This window comes from Piliocolobus tephrosceles, chromosome 10, assembly GCF_002776525.5.
Source record: "Piliocolobus tephrosceles isolate RC106 chromosome 10, ASM277652v3, whole genome shotgun sequence".
Lineage (NCBI taxonomy): Eukaryota > Metazoa > Chordata > Mammalia > Primates > Cercopithecidae > Piliocolobus > Piliocolobus tephrosceles.
The window spans coordinates 40,864,589-40,882,877 of record NC_045443.1 but is presented as its reverse complement, the minus strand read 5'-3'; the positions used below and the strand labels follow the sequence as shown (position 1 = coordinate 40,882,877).

Genomic DNA, 18,289 nt, shown 5'->3' with positions numbered 1-18,289 from the left:
TACCTGATATAAATGATGAATTGATGGGTGCTGATGAGTTGATGGGTGCAGCACACCAACATGGCACATATATACATATGTAACAAACCTGCACGTTATGCACATGTACCCTAGAACTTAAAGTATAATAATAAAAAATAAAAAATAAAAAAATAAAAAAATAAAAATAAAACAACCTATTAATCACAAAACTCTCTCTCTCACGGGACTGTCAAGAGAGTTAAAGAAAATCCTGTACCAAACACTTTTATTTAGTCAGGCATTGCAGACCAATGAAATTGCAAACCTGGAAACCTTCATCTTAGCCCCACTCTACGAATCGTTTGAATATATGCAAATCAATAAGATTTCCTGAGTCTTATACCCTCTTGTCAGTATAATGAAATTAGTACCTGCCCTCCCACCACCCTATACAAAAGTCCTAAAGGATAAAGAACAAAATCTAAACATTGTAATGCAGTATACGCTTCCTGGAAAAAAAAATTTTAATATCTTAGGTAAGAAAAATATACAAAATACTCCTTCTTCTTAGGGCAGAATATTTGTAAAGCAGACAGACTACTATAAGCTAAAAAATTCTTAAATTCTTATGAGTTTCAAACATAACACTCACCACAGTAGAAAGGGGAAAGATAACCTACCCCATGTTTCCATCCATCAGAAGAATCGTGTTGTATATGTGAGAAAATATGAAGAGAAAGAGAATTGTGCTGAAGAACATTGTCATCCACGACCCATGATCCTCTCGAAACATTTTTAATCGCAGCAACTGACCTGAAATACAAATATTATTAAATATTAATGTACATTGTAACTCAAAATTCATGGATCTTTGCTTTATTTTTATGAATCTCTATTGTCTCACTATATTCTGAAGTCTTTGCCATAGGACTGCCTTATGAATAAAGCCACAATATAATGTTCTTTTTGCTCTTTTGTAAATAAATGATCATAAACAAAGTCCAAGACGATCCTCATATCACATATCATCCTAGAGTAAATAGTACTAATCCAAGAATCTAGTGTTCAGAGACAGTACATTATGCTAGCATGAAAACAAGATGAACTACAGCCCTACTTAGCTGCTACTTTTTATTTTACAAATATGTTTTTGGTTCACACTGAAACTACTTAAGGCAAATGGTAAAGTTGCATGAATCCCATATCGTTTCCCTTTGTTTCTATAGATCTATTCCCAATACTGGCCAGATGATAAAACCAAGACCAACCTTACTTATCAGATCTAATTGTTTAAGGCACATGAAAATGTGAAAGAAAAATTTAAGTCTCTGTTATAAAACATGCAGCTTAGCCTCACTCTTAACACTCATGCCCCTGTACAAGTACAAATACAAGTGCATATGAGAGGTGACAGTGTATGTGTTAATGAAGCTTGGTGTGGCTCCTGGCAAAACATAATTTTCACCCTGATGACTAAAATTCCATTTATGAAGACAAATGCTAACGTTAGAGAGAATGTTAAGAAGCAAACACCTTAAGGAAGAAACATATATTAAGATGAACACTAAAGTAAAAACTACTAATATAATTCCACCAGAGAAATGTTTTGATTTATGGTAAAGAGAAATGATGGCACGTACCCTGAAAGATGAAGAAGGTGAAAAACCTTGTGAGTAAGAAAGATGTGAGCATAGGTCACCCTAGCTTCTCCCAAGATAAACTGTGTCTATTTTACTTACCTCCCTTCCTAAGAGTAATAATGGAGATGTGGAGATGACATGCATATAGGAACTACAATTACTAGCCGCATAAATTATAAGATCATAGAACCTGTTGATTAATCAATAATTATGAAAAGCCAGGGATTTTCAAGCCTCCACACAACATACTGACAAGAATATTGTAAAAACCTATTAACCACAGATGCTTGAGAGTAAAATCACGCGCCACAAATATCTTACACTATAAGGAATATTTATCTATTCATTGAACAAATATTTAATATGTGCCTATTACATGTCAGACACAGTTGTAAGTGCTGGAGATTCAACTGTAAGCAATGTAGGCAGTGCTTGAAGTCAATTATCATTTGAGTATTTAATGGAAATGTGACCTTACTTTGGACTCATGGGCTCTCTTTGTTCAGGGGTCCCTTTTCTGCAAGTCCTTTCAGCTTTAGACTAAGACCTATTTATTTAATTCAGCAGTTGATAATGAAGCACTTCAAAGACCGGCAATTAGAGTTCCTTTAAGATTTAAATGTGAATTTCTTTCTTAACATAAGCGTGTGTCAAAAAAAATCCACTAACAAATATACTTTAAAAGTCAAATAATAATGCTGGTGACTCAACAGTGCTTTGCAAATAAAACATTGTGGACTAACTGTACACAGGTGGAAATAATACAAAGTTAGCAAAAAGAGAGATTTGGCAGTACCATTTATGCTGTCATTGCCAAGCTCATCGTCTACCACTAATTTCGGCCATTAGTGTCTTTAGAACAAAATGGCAGGTTCACATGACTTGAAATTCATTCGAAGACAACAGGAAAAGTGCTGCAAAATATTAAGTCCAGAACTAGCATGACCTAAGTGTTGAGTCGCATTGTATTATAAAAATTTCCCATAAACTACTTAAAGGTTAACTCAATAAGTAACCCTCAAATGTTAAGAAAAATATACACAAGGACTGCCCTCAGCTTACTGTTCTCACAAAGGACTTCTCCCATGCAATGTAATCAGACCAAGAACCTTGGAACTACCTGAGGATGTCAGATGGAAATACACTGTCTCTGCCCTTTAGGGTGACTATATATGTGATTTGCCTAGGACAGTAGTGGTTTATAATTGTTGTCCTGGCATAAGTATTAATAGTAACCCCTTCCTTTCTTAAGTATGCTTGTTTGGAAGATAAATTATGTGCCACTTTTCCTATAGCTCTATAGGTCCCAGAATTCAGAATTTTATGACTTTCTTTTAGAGGAGTTTCAGGAGACAACCAAGTGACAACAATCCTTACAGGCCAACAGAAGTGAAAAACATCACTAAGAGGGATACATTTCTGACATGGTCAAAAATGATATTATTTGAATCACAGATATACTAATATTTGTAAATCTGAGTGTGTATTTATTTTATTAATAAGATCCATCTTGCAGTATATAGACTGTCACCTTCAATACAGTCAAAAAATTAGAAAATATAGCTTAGAACAATCAAAAGCATTAAGGCGGGACACAAACTTGCATATGTGAAGAAGGAGAGGGTGAGAGGGCACAGGAATTGATGATTATTAATGTTGGCTAAAGTCAGATGAAATGGCCTAGAACTTCAGAATGTTTTCTGAAAATACAGTAGGTTTAGGAACACTAAGATGTCATAAAATTCTAACGATATAAAAGCATATTTAAATGTGTATGTAAGGGGCCGGGTATGGTGGCTCACGCCTGTAATCCCAGGACTTTGGAAGGCTCAGGCGGGTGGATCACCTGAGGTCAGGAGTTCAAGATCAACCTGGCTAACACGGTGAAATCCCATTTCTACTAAAATTACAAAACAAATTAGCCAGGCATGGTGGCGCGTGCCTGTAATCCCAGCTACTTGGGAGGTTGAGGCAGGAGAATTGCTTGAATTGAGTTGGAGGTTGCAGTGAGCCAAGATCGTGCCATTGCACTCCAGCTTGGGCAACAAGAGCAAAACTCTGTCTCAAAAAAAAAAAAAACGAAAACAAACAAAAAAAAAGTGTATATAAAATGAACCTATGTATGTTGTAGAAAATAGAGGCAGACAATTGTGATAGGGAGAATTATGGAGAAACTACTTGGTTTCTTGGCTTTTTTGCTGCTGTGTTCTCTTCACCAAAAGAATGGAAAGAAGATTTTCCTTTCTACCTCACTGCCAGACTTTTTTTATTGAGAGTTCTAGGTCCCTTTTCTTTAGGAGTGATTTTCACATGGAGGCCTGTGCAAAGAAATACACTACACAGTCTCAGAGGAGGAGAAGTGTTTGTGTTTCCAGGTAGGAGATGTGGGGAGCCCCACCTCTGGAAGATTGTTAAAGCAGGGTTCAGATAGACTGAGGGCTTCTGGGTTCATAAAGAATACAAGGATTTAGGTCTCCAACGTGGCAGAGCCTCATTTGGGGATGACTACATGGATATTGGTGAAGGCCAAGGTATCAAGGGTCGTGATGACACAGTTTGGCTCTGTGTCCCCACCCAAATCTCACCTTGAATTGTAATAATTCCCAAGTGTTGTAGGAGGTCCCAGCAAGAGGTAATTGAATCATAGAGGTGAATCTTTCCTGTGCTGTTCTTGTGGTAGTGAGTAAGTCTCATGAGAGCTAATGGTTTTATTAATGGGAATTCCTCTACACAAGCGCTCTCTCTTGCCTGCCACCATGCAAGATGTGACTTTGCTCCTCCTTTGCCTTCTGCCATGATTGTGAGGCCTTCCCAGCCATGTGGAATTGTGAGTCGATTAAATCTCTTGCCTTTATAAATTACCCAGTCTTAGGCAAGTCTTTATTAGCAGCATGAGAACAGACTAATACACATGGCTTTGGAAGTCTGAGTTAGCAACCTAAGCTAGTCCCAGGGGAATGGTGCCAGTAGGGCAGCCACCCACCTCTATTAGGCACACAATGACCTGAGTAGATCCCAGGCACCTCAGACAGAGCCATTGTGCCAAAGTGGTAGAAAACCATTACTGAAGTAGCAGTAGGAGAAGGGGTAGAGAAGTAAACACAAGCTGAAGGAGTCTTTTCAGTATGTGTAGCCCTGGAACTTCTGCAAAACCTTGGTGATAGAAAAGGTGATTTGAAATATTATTAATATTGGACTCTCTGCTTACCTTGGTAAGCAAAAAATCAGAATAAGATTTAATTTAGACGAAAAAGCATGGCATTACCCATAAGACCCTGACTAGGAAATACAAAAGGACAAATGAAGGGATTCATTCAAGAGGACTCCAAACTGAAATTAACACTACTGTCCATTAAGTCTTCTGCTCTAAAACCTATATATGATTTGACCCACACATATATACAAGAAACAAATAGAATCTGCAATTACTTAAAGGAGTATATTTAGTTTGTTGGCGTCAAAAGATATAATAGGCAAAAAATCAGCATAGCAGGCATTCCACATACCAGTAAGAATATTCCTGTTGCAAATAACAAAAGCAAAAACAAAACCTAAACTTCAACTAAAACTAGGTTAAATTATAAGGATTCTTTATTGGTTTCCTTCTCACAATTTCTTTTTTTTTTCTAGCCCTGACTAGAGTGCAATGGCACAGTCTCGGCTCACTGCAACCTCCGCCTCCAGGGCTCAAGTGATTCTCTTGTCTCAGCCTCTGGAGTAGCTGAGATTACAGGCACATGCCACCATGCCTGGCTAATTTTTGTATTTTCAGTAGAGATGGGGGTTCACCATGTTGGCCAGGCTGGTCTCGAACTCCTGACCTCAGGTGATCCATCCACCTCGGCCTCCCAAAGTGCTGGGATTACAGGCATAAGCCACTGCACCTGGCCTCTTCTCACATTTTCCATCTTTTTTTCTCATGTCTGTTCTCAAAATAAAACAATTAACTTTTGCATACAATAGATATTCAGGAAATAATGTAGATCTAGTTTACCTAATGGAGTGACTTCAAGCAAGGCCTGATCCAGCGCTCAGACAATATTATCAAGGCTTGATTAATCTCTATTTCCCAGCTCAATTTCCTCAGTGTGGCATCTCATCCTAGCTGGTTCCCATTACTTTCTCCCCCAAGACACATGCACACACCCTTGGTTGTCCCAAGATGACCATAACAACCTGAGGGCTGCTTCTTCATTGTTGTCCATGGATGAAAAGATAATGCTTTTGCCCTAGCATTTCTAGAGAAAATTATGAGATTCATTCTATTCGAGCTCATTTGGGTCCTGAACCAATTACCCTAGGCAGAGTTATGAAAAGCAAACTAAGTCTTAGGAATTAGCTAGGCCTATGCCACCTGCTCCACTCCTACAGCCAGATGAAATTAGTTCCCCAGCATCACCTTGACCCCAAATGCAAGTTAAGTTTGGCAAACATGGTACTGAAGAGGGGAGAGCCACAAACAAAAGGCCTCTGGGTCCTTGAGTCACTGCTTGGAATACAGGTGCCTGCCGTGTCTTAGGCTTTATGTGAATGAGAAATTCAGCTGGTCTGCAGTCATTATACATTTTGGAGATCTGTATTACTGCAGCTACCATCATCTTACTGGATCAAAGATGACTGATGGAAAGAGGCCCACGGAAGGCAAGAAAAAATGGGGTTTAAATGGCCTACATGAAGTCTTTATTTCCTTTATCTTTCTTTACATCCCTAGTTCTCAGCATAACACATAATAAAATATTTTCACTGAATGAAATACTGATGAGAAGATTCTAGAAAGAAAATTAAGACCTGCACTCAAGTCCTCCAAAAGAAAAATTCTACAAGTAAAATAGGAAGAAAACACACCTTGCTGGCAATGATGTACTGTTACCTCTCAGTCTGCTCAACCACAGGAGTCCTAATAAGATACAGTGGGAGTGGGATGCAGCTCCTTCTTCACATATTTTTTCTTTTTTCCTCTCTTGTCCCACTGATCTCAAAACCCACATCACTACCTTGCTGACACTATACCTGCTAACCTAGAGCTTTGGTCATACAAAGAAAATAGCCATTCTGTATCGTTCTTCTGTGCTCTTGTAACGTTTGACCAGGCCTTTTATTTAAAGAATTTCAGAAACTGGCCTTAGGAGATCCAAACATCCAACCAAGGTTGTGGGGTGTCCCACCTTGAGAAGAAAGGCTAAACCGCTGATTTATAGCCTTGTTGCCCCCAGCCAGACCCCTAGGTGGCCCATTACGTCAAACCATCACAACCAGATATGCTGTCCTGCATACCCTAGCCCTCACATGCTCTACCCAGCCCAGCCTGCACACCCTCTCCTTGATGTCAGTTCCTGTACATTGCCTAACAAAAAATCCCTACAGCTCTTTTCAGGGACCAGCCAGAGAATTCTTATACCTCCACTGTCTCCCTTGAGCTTGAGCACAAGTCCCAAAATAAAGCCTTTTCTGGCTAATCTACTTGGCCTTGTGTAAATGTCTATTACACAACAGCCTAAGAGCCTGTGGTCTATAACACTGAGACCCAAAGATTTGTATACTTTTTGTCTACTATATGTGTGCTACACCTGTCTATAAACTGTAGCACAGTAGAGACCAGATTGATCTTCTTTACCACACGTCCCCATGGCATAGTACCTGGCACACAGTATGCCTTAAGTTAGTTGTCCAATGGATTTAAAAAACACACTATATAAATAAATGAACAATATTCCACTGTATGGAATCCTATCTTTCTAGATCTAGGTCCTGTTATACTTGCCCTCTGAGCTCTTCAGTTCTTTAAGTTGTTCTCCTCCCCAACTTTCTCCCCGTCTATGAGTCACCTCCTAAATTCTGTTCCCCCCATTTAGCATGAAACTCCTGCTTCCTTATCAGCCTTTTCATCAACACCATATACATTTCTGTATACCCTAGATGTGTCTTACACATCTCCAGCAAACACCCAACTCTGATGTACAGCTACAATCTGTTTTCTCCAATTTTGACTACTGTGGAAAAAAGTTGCGCAACACAGTTGATAAGCCACTACATAATCATAATCCAGAGTTTAGTTGCTATCACATCACTGCACATTAATGCATCAATGCCTTTCCCTGTCCTTGTCAATTCTCTTTCCTATTCTCCTTAATATCTATTTCAAATTTCATCTCAAAGCTCCCACTGAGCCCCTTTCACTCTTAGAATATGACTCTGGTCTCAACCTCAAGAAGACATTCTTGTCATCAAACATTATTTCCCTCAACTTCCTACCTACTCACATTCATCTACTTATCTACCTTCATGACTATCCTAACTTCCTTCCCTTATTCCTCAAAGGATGCAGTACTCCTCCCAGAGAAGACCCTACTTGTGCCTTTTTAAAACCACAACCCTTCCTCTCTTGGGGGACTTGATCCAGCCATCCTTTCGCTCCTTTGTATATCTGATCTCTCCCTCTCTCCTCATTCTTTTTTCTCCACCTCTGAAGCCTCTTAAGTTGATCCTAAAAATAATGTCCTTGAACTTCCACCCATTCTCCTTGCTTTCTCTTCCAGACTTCATGAAAGAGTAATCTTTATCACACCCACTCACCAAGATCTTACTTGCCATGCAAACATTCCACTGAAATTGTTCTGGCAAATGCAATGACCTCCACCACTTCCAAATCCAGAATAAATATATTGGTCTTTAACTTGCAAGACATCCTGGCTGCATCTGACCTAACAGTTGTTCTCTGTCTCTTTTCACACTACTTCCTCACGTTCCCTAACACCAAATATGCCATTCTTTTTCTATTTTCCTGCTTTTTCTCAGTCACCATTTTAGGCATCCCTTCTTCCAATTATCACAGAAATAATGATGTGCCATGGTCTGTCCTCAGTCCTTGTCTTCATCATATCACTATATGATTTCATCCTCTCCCATGGTTTCAACATCCAGTATCTCCAGTAAAAACTTTTCCTCCTGAGCTTCACACTGGAAGTCAGCTGCCCACCATAGTCCTAGATATCCTACCCGCAAATCAAACTCAGTAGACAAAAACAAAGCCAAAATCCCTACCCTCTGCCCCAACATACAATATGCCCCTATTTGCAACTTGACCCATCCCATCCCTAAGTCTACTCCTACTTCTGACTTTATTATCATTTTCAAAATAACTCAAGGTAGAATTCACTCTTGACTTTTTCTTCCTGCACACCTTCCATTTCAATCAATTGCCCTATCATTTTATGCCCTTACCTCCAAACTCTTCTCTCATAATTTAGGTTCTCACTGTCTCTTGGTAAGACCTATTGCAATGCCCTCTTAGCTGGCCTGTCTCACTTCAACCTTTTCCATCTCAAACCCACCCTCCACAGAGCCAGTAGATCTGACTAAAATCACACGTGGTCAAATCAAGTCACCCCTTCACTTAAAAAAAAACTTTCAATAATCACAATTCCCCGTAATACAAAATCCAAGCTCCCTAACATGGTATACAAGGCATGAATTAATTTGACCCATACTTCCTTCTCCTCCCTCACCACTCCCATCGTGTCACTGTTTCCATCAACACTAAGCAGGTTGCACTTTCTATGCTCATGCTGAACCCTCTGCCTGAGATAATCTTCCTTCTCCACAACTCAACTAACTGCTCTCCTTCCTATAAAGCCTAAAATGCAAGTCAAAAATGATCTCCTCTAGGAAGTTGCCTTCTTTGTTAATACTTTATATCTGGGATTATAGAAAGAGCTTATAGGATGGACTCTCTCAGGAGGTAGTAAGTTCCTTTCAGTGCAGACAAGGAGAAATGGCCCTTGCCAAGCATAGTTTAAAGGGCCGAATCACATGACTTTTAAGATCCAGTCCAATTCCGGGATTTATGATTTGCTTTGTCAGGGAGAGATTAGGTCAAAATCTGCTAATTCAAAAAACCGTTTTATATATATATGTGTGTGTGTGTGTGTGTGTGTGTATGTGTGTGTGTGTATATATGTGTGTGTGTATATATATATTATATACAGTCCTTACTCACTAAAAGTATTCCTCCTTATATTTTCTCTCTCATTGTATGCTTCTCTAATATATAAAATGAACCTGAAGTTAACACGCTGATAACATTCTTTAAAGGCCAACTTAATATTTAACATTTTAAATATTAGAATACTTGACAATAAATGTAATTCCTATTTCTTATGGCTGGAAGAAGAGAATAAAAGATAAAATGAAATTTAATCACAGCAGTTGAAAACTAATTGAAATTCACTTCCAGTCAGACTAAAACAAGTATATTAAAACTGCATCACAAACTTGTGTAAATTATATAGTTTACAAAAACATGATATGACTATTTTTGTTTAAATTCACTAACTAAAAACTGGTAACAGAAGCCTGGGCAACATGGCAAAACTCCATCTCTAATACAAAAAATTAACCAGGCATGGTGGAGCACCTGTAGTCCCAGCTACTCCAGAGGTTGAGATGGGAGAATTGACTGAGGCCAATGAGGTCGAGGCTGCAATGAGCCAAGATCATGCCACTGCATTCCACCCTGGGTGACAGAGTGAGACTCTGCCTCAAACAAAAAAACAAAAAAATAGAAAATGGTAACAGAATAAAAATAACTAAAATATGAGAATTATTCCATGAATGGAACATCAACCAAGTTATCTAACAAACTACACCAGAGTATCATTATGGCAGTTAGGATGGTCTAGTTAGACAAACATGACTTTATACAATAAATGTAAGATCATAAAACTTTTGTACTCTAAGAGTACCATTACATTAATATTCAGATCAAATCTTATTTCAGGGTACAAAGAGAATTTAAAAACATTGAGCAGATGGTTATCATCCCTTATTAGGAACAGGAACATACTCAAGAAAAGTCGGCTATTCTCTGAATTTGATAGAATATCAAACACTGAATATTGAGAGACAATCTCTCATAATACTAACGAAGATTACAATGTGAAATTCAAAAGAGCTTCTACAAAAAAAAAAAAAAGGAAAATAAAAGCATGGTTAGAAACAGTATGAATGATAGTGTGTTCAGATCTATAGTTTAATGTCAATTTAACTAAATGTCAATTTCAAAAGTGTGTATATTAAAATAAATGTTTAGTAAAATTACTAAATAAACACATGTTGGCATAAATTAGTCTCAGTAACACAGTAATAAACCTTCCATTTGAGAGAGTCTGAATATTGTATTTTACTATTACAATTTGGCTCTTTCCATTAAACCATCCTCAAGTTTAAGTCAAATTGCTTATTGCTCAACATGAAAAACCATGACTGCAAGAGGAAATAAAGGTATTCATTTATTAGAATCTATTAGTTTTCCTTTTAAGGAAAAGTTAGCCATCAAATAAAAAGAATGCTAAATTAATGCTACATATTACCTTGTAGCCCAAGATAAGATTTATCAGCACACTTAATTTATGCATACAGATATTATGTTCTCTAATTTTGATGGAATCAATTTAGCCTATAATTTATTACTAAGTGAAATTATATCAAATAGCATTTTTAAGGTCAAAACCCATCAAATACCAGCAATTTGATATCGCTTAACCTAATAAGACATAACTAGCTATGGTAGGTTTAAAATAATTATTTTAGAAACATTATTTCAACATTTAATAATCAAAATTCTTTTAATCTATTTTTATAAATCAAGTAAAAGTAAACATAATATTTTCTGAACCCTTAGAGACTGTCACTATTGAAATTCTGGGCCGTGAGCAGTGGCTCACGCCTGCAATCCCAGCACTTTGGGAGGCCGAAGCAGGCAGATCGCAAGGTCAAGAGTGTGAGACCATCCTGCCCAACATGGTGAAACCCGTCTCTACTAAAAATACAAAAATTAGCTGGGTGTGGTGGCACGCACCTGTAGTCCCAGCTACTCGGGAGGCTGAGGCAGGAGAATCGCTTGAACCCAGGAGGCAGAGTTTGCAGTGAGCCGAGATCACGCCACTGAACCCTAGCCTGGCGACAGAGTGAGACTCCATCTCAAAAAAAAAAAAAAAAGAAATTCTGTATTTTGAAATGGGTAATGAGATAGAAAGTATAGTTCCCAATTCTTAAAAATTAATATTACTACCATTATTAAATTCTTACATCTTTACCATTATACTAATACCAATATTAAAGAACAAGAATACTTGACAATTTTAAAATAGGTTTTCCTTTAACTTCAGGCATGATATTAATGCAATTAAGAAGGAAAAGTTAAATTGCCAAGAATAATCCCCTGCAGGCTGATTTCCATGGTCTTAAGCAATCTTGATCAATCACAAGGCGTGGATGCCAAAGCCAAGATTCTGCCATGTCATCCACATTTACAGTATTCCTGTTATTTGTACCTATGCATTCAGATCTCTCTGGCTCTCCCTTTTATCCTGAATTTGATTTTCATTCACGGCTTTCCAAAAGTCCTCTAGGTCTTACAGACTGGTGTCTCGTACTTGAAAATGTGCTATTGTCTCTACACATTCCATTTATAGATTTACTAAAACATATTAACTCATAAGATACAAGTTTAAATGACAGATTAGGAGTATCAAAGACAGGTGTTAATTATAAGTTGCTATGCTTTTTAATCCCCTAGTAATATCCAAGAATAATGTATTTCAACTCCTTTAATTAATAAATGAGAAAGCTGAGGTGTAAGTAGTTCAAATAACCCACCAATGGTCACACAACAGTTTGAAGGCAGAGTCCATGATTCTTTTGATGTACTTTAAGGTGAGTTAGGACAAATCTACCAATCATTATTTCTTTTAAGCCAAGTGTAAGGATCTTTCGGACAATTTTCCAATAATTATCCAAGCCCAAATTAAAGTAGAATCAAAAGAACAGGATACAGGAATCACTTTGGTGATCACCATCAAAAACGGTATTTGAAAGGTGTTCAAACAAAAAGTATCCAGTTCTGGGGGAAAAAAAAAAAATCTTATTTAATGAAATCAGAGCAAAGTAAATCCAATTACCAAAGAATTTTTATTAAAAATCTAACAAAGTTATTTTATATAAATTCTTACACAAGGCAGCCATTTTCTCTATTTTATCTAGACCCCTACAATTTAAAAAATCTAGAAATAATATAATTTTAAACACCACAGGCTTTTGTATTAATGATAGTAACTCATATGGCAAATTCTTAATTCTAACTATGTGCCTGGCCATTGCTGTGTACTGTAAATATGATGGTAATTAGGGGAAACACAACAAACACAGATTTTCATGCACATCAAAAGGGCTAGAGGCAAGAGTCAGCTAAAATTTAAAGAGTACCAGTAAGCAAACTTAAAATCTAGCGTTACTTTCAGGCCAAACACCCATAAAAACGCTGAGAAAATAAAATAAAAGTAAGCTCAAGGTCACTGCAAGGTAGATATGCCAAGCCTGGGTCTCCCAGCATAAATCAGGATCCTTCAAAGAATGTAAAGTTGTCCTTAAACTATAGTATCTATTGGATTCCAAATTTGGCAAATGTGAACACTCTCTAGAGAAAAACAAGCTTTATTTAAACCCTCAGAATTTAGATAGATTATTAAAATATGAGTTTAAAATAAAAACTCACTAAACTCAAAAAGAAGTGTTACCATGAGTGAGAGTTGATAGAAATAGCAAATAAAACTTTAGACAATACAAGAACTTTAAATATTGAAATTACCAAATGTAGGCTGGGCACGGGAGCTCATGCCTGTAATCCCAGCACTTTGGGAGGCCAAGGCGGGCGGATCACAAGGTCAGGAGATTGAGACCATCCTGGCTAACACGGTGAAATCCAGTCTCTACTAAAATATACAAAAAATTAGCCGGACATGGTGGTGGGCACCTGTAGTCCCAGCTACTTGGGAGGCTAAGGCAGGAAAATGGCGTGAACCCAGGAAGCGGAGCTTGCCGTGAGCCAAGATCGAGCCATTGCACTCCAGTCTGGGCAACAGAGCAAGACTCCATCTCAAAAAAAAAAAAACAAAAATTACCAAATGTAAAGTATTTGAAATCTGCTATGTCTCAATTTAACACATGGGCATTTCTCTACCCTCTGAAACATATGGAACATAGTTATAATTTTTGATATCATTGTTACTAACTATATCAACAGTATCATTTCTGGGCTCTTCTTTTGACTTATTTTTCCTCTGGATTATGGGTCACATTTTACTGCATCTTTGTGTGTCTGGTAATTTTTGACTGGATGCCAGACATTGTGAATTTTCACCTTCATGGGTACAGCATCTTTTTGTATGCCTATAAGTACTCTTGAGTTTTGTTCTTGGATGCATTTAAATTACTTGGAAATAGTTTGATGCTACTGAATATTTCTATTAAACTTTGTTAGGCAGCAGGAGCCTTCAGGGTTAATTTTGCCCCACTTCCACCATTCTGAGTACTCTACCTGATGGCACATAAATGACAAGATTTTGTGTTTTTGCCTTGTAGGGACACAAACTTTTCTTAGCCCTGTGTAAGCTCTAAGAATTTTTACTGTGTTCCTTTTGAATGATACTTTCCCCAGCTCTGGGTGGTTTCTCGCATCCCTGTGGGTGATCATTACTCAGTGAAGACTCAAGAAGCATCTTCAGATCTCTAGGGTTATTCCATTGTGCTGTCTTTTTCACTCTGGTACTCTGCCATATGAAATAGCTGTCTTGGTCTCCCCACACACCCAACTCTGTCTCCTCAATTCAGGAAGATGCTGGCCTCTGTCTGATTTCCTCCTTCCTGCAATGAGGCCAAAAAACTCTCCAGGAAGTAAGCTGTAGTAACTGCAGGACTTACTTATCTTAAAAGACAAAAAAGATCTTAAAATCAAACAGTAAAGACAGATTATTTGAAAGGAACAATAATTATACTGATCTCTTCCCAACAGCAACAATGGATGTCATAAGACAGTGCCTCAAACTGCTCAGAGGAAATAACTATCAACCTATAGCTGTATACCTAGCAAATGTATTTATCATAATGAAGGCCACTGTTTGAAGGCATCAAAAAGCAAATAAGGCAGGCAAGACTTGAAAGGCCAAGATCACTAAGGAAAGAAAATGTACTTAGATGAGCCAAATTTATTGCATCTTTTTCCCCCTGGGAGATTTGCTGATTTTCAGGGTCATAGAGACCATATGGAGAACTGTGGCTTAGAGCTTAAAGCAGTGTCACTGGACCAGAGACAAAAAAATTGAAATTCATGTCTACAAATGCAATTAGGACATGAAAGACCAAAATACCAGAAGAAAAAGGAAACTCAGAAAGTGATCCAAAATTCTAACACAATTTCCCACAGATCATTTGCTGACACCTACTAAACTATATAGGTGAGAGGTAAGCTCAAGCAGAGAACTGCTGATAAGCGAAAAAAACTAAGCATAAATTTTAGTCTCACGATGCTGAGTAAACAAAAATTAGAATTCAGGGAACATCAAAGTAGAATAATTCTGGGCAGAGTTCAGGCTTTAGGATGTGATATATGAAAGGCAATATCATAGGAGTAAGGACAAATCAGAAACAGATCAAACCAAAGAAAGCCTGAAACCCAGTATCTACAAACTAGAAGAAAATAAAATTTTCTCTAGGGAAGATTGTATCATCATGAATCTCTACAATTCTTTAGCTATTATCTCTAATATTCAATTTTTAAAATTAGGCACACAAGGAAACAAGACATAAAAAATTGCTGAAAACCAGGAGAAAAAACTGATAACATAAGCAGACTCAGTGATGATGCAAAGATTGGCATTTTAACACAGAAGTCAGAAAACTACAATTAGTATGTTCAAGGAGTTATATAAAAATTATGAATTTTACCAAAGAAATAACCAATGGATAGATTTAATAGCTGTAAAGTATGCACATATTATTCCATTTATATAAATTTTGAGAAAATGCAAATAAACAGTGATTGTGTGAATGCATAGAAGGATAAAAGAAGCAGGTTACAAAAGCTCACACAGACATGGTTATCCTGACTGTTGTGGTGGTTTTACAGTTATATACATATATCAAAAACTTACAAAACTGTATACTTAAGTAATGTGAAATTTGTTATATGTCCATTATACCTCAATAATGCTGTTAAAGACTAAAAAAAAATAATAATATCATTTAGAATTTAAAATGTGGAATTTCAGTTTATGACAAAAACAGGCTACAAGGCAGAAGGGGTCAATAAAGTTAAGTGCTATAAGGTTCTTGGAAATTGTTGGCAATATTCATTAAAGGTAGGCTTTAATGTCAATTATGCGTGTTTTACTCTTTAGGGTAATCGATACATGAATAAAAGTATGTGTAACTAACAAGGCAGTATAGTAGTAACAATAAAATATTTAAAATATTGTATTTATCCGAAGGAAAGCAAAAGGAGTAAAGAACTAAAGAAAGATAAGGCAAATAAAAAACTAGCATGGTAAAGTGATATAATTAAATGCAAATATTTGATAGTTATGTAAGTACAAATGTACTAAATACTCCACTAGAAGACATTTGTCACAGGATTTTAAAAATGAAAAAAAAAAGCAAAAACTGAGAGAGTATACCTCCTATATGCCTTCATTTAAAAGTTCTTCAAGGAGAATGAACCTAATTCCAGAGATGATCTCAGAAGAAATATCTGAGGCAAAAAGAAATGGTGATAAAAGAAACTAGTAAGTATATATCAAATCTAGACAAACATCGTTTATACAAAATAATAAAAATATTAATGTCTACTTTGCGGAGTTAAAAAAAAAAAAGAACTAGAACACTGAACAGCAATTCCATGGAAGTAAGAAGAGGTTGATTACAGTTAAAATGTTCTAGAGAACTTTTTATTATTTAGCAGGTGATTAAGACATTGATCAGCTGTAGAATAGCTAGGTTTTTTAATATACATAGTAAAGTATCAAGGGTAGCCACTAAAATAGGAGATATTTAATACATAGTTTCTAAACCTAGCAGAGGAGTGAAGGAGGGATAGAAAGAGAAAAGGAATAAACAAAATTCAATCTGTGCAAAAAAAGGGAAAAAAGAAAGAAGGAAAAGTTGTGCTAACAGAAAACACAAAAAAACTTGGCAGAATCAAATCCTAATATAAATTTAATATATTGGTCTTGCCAGTTAAAAGACAGTAATTGTTAGATAGAAGATAGAAAACTGATAGTAAAATCCAAAGATGTGTGTTTACAAGAGACATGAGTAAGAATACAGAAGTGTTGGAAGTAATAGGCTGTAAAATTATATACCAGATAAAACTAACCAAAAGAAAGCTAGAATATGTATTAATTTCAGACGACATAGATTTTAAGTTAAAAAACAATGTTAGGAATAAAGAGAATCATTACATAATAACAAATATTAAATTCTCCAGGTAAATATAATGATTTTAAAATTGATCAATAAGATAGATTATATAAATAAGATAAGATTCAAAATACTGTATGTAAAACAAAATCAGATAAACTATAGGAAGGAATTTAAAAACCTATAATCAGCATGAGATGTTAGCATTCCTCTCTCATTTAATAAGTCATGCAAACCCCCCCAAAAAAAACAAAAAAATTAACAAAGAAATAATATATTTGAATACTACAATTAAAACTTGATTTAATGGACTTCATATTGAACCCTGCATGCAACAATTAGAGAACACATACTGTCTTCCAACATGCATTGAAAGCTTTAAAATTGACAAAACAAACCTCAGTGAAGCTCAAAGATTAGATATCACACAGACTATATTTCCAAACAAATGTAATCAATTAGAAATAACAAAATGTTAAATAATTTTTATACCTCACACTTCAGAATTTAAAAACACATTTCAAAATAATTCATGAATAAAACAAAAATCCCAATGGAGATTTAAAAACATTATCAAGACAAATTTTTGGAACGCAACAAAAATAGTTGAAAATGGGAAACTCAGTCTTCAATTGTTTAGATTATGAAAGAAAGGCTGAATATCTATAAGCTATATATCCAACTTAAGAAAAAGAACACAAGGTAATAAACTCATAGAAAGCAAAAGAAAGTTGATATTAAAAGATATGAAAAAATAAGTCAAAGGCAAAAATAAAATATAGAGGATCAATAAAGCCAAAAACATTAAAGTTTTATAAAACCAACAAATCTCTTACTAGACTGATGAAGAAAAAAGAGAGAAGGTAACAAAAGTATTAGAAATGAAAAACTACGAACATAGCAGGGATAAAAAATGAATACCGTGATAAAGATATTATTTGCCAAAATGATTAAAGAAGTATGAAACTTGAGTTATTCTATTACTAAAAAAATATTTTATTCAGTAGTTCAAGCACCTTTCAGCGAAAAGAATACCATGTCTAAATGGTTTGAAAGAGGAGTTCTTTCAAACATTCAAGTAACAATTAATTCCAATATTTCACAAACTCTTCTTCCCTAAGGTTTTATAATTCACTTAAAAAATCAAATTTAAAGGGGTAGATATTTTAAGAATGACTAATGTGAATTTAAATCTGAAATTCCAATGTAACCATTTATTTTTTCTCAGACTATATTCCCTAGCTTATGAAAATGTTTATCGGAAGACTTTAAGCAATATAACTCCTGGATTTCACAAAGAGCAGCAGCAAGCTAATTGGAAGAGGGGAGAAGAGTGTTGCATCTACAGTTACATAGCACTTCACTTTATATAAGGGAAAACAAATCAATTATCCATTAATGGAAAGGATATGCCAGCCAATGTTTTAGGACTAAAGCAC

The 18,289-nt window shown here is 36.0% G+C and overlaps 1 protein-coding gene across 4 annotated transcripts in view; it reads right to left on the bottom strand.

Moving 5' to 3' along the window:
- Positions 1-18,289, bottom strand: part of TMEM117 (transmembrane protein 117) — a 562,924-nt gene that overhangs the window by 460,702 nt on the left and 83,933 nt on the right. For 3 of the 4 annotated variants that reach the window (XM_026454634.1, XM_026454635.1, XM_026454633.2), the window contains exon 3: positions 642-774. The exons of the other annotated variant lie outside the window; for it this stretch is intronic. In XM_026454634.1, coding sequence (XP_026310419.1) covers positions 642-774 — 133 coding nt within the window. The remainder of the gene's footprint in view (positions 1-641; positions 775-18,289) is intronic. 4 annotated transcript variants of the gene reach the window in all.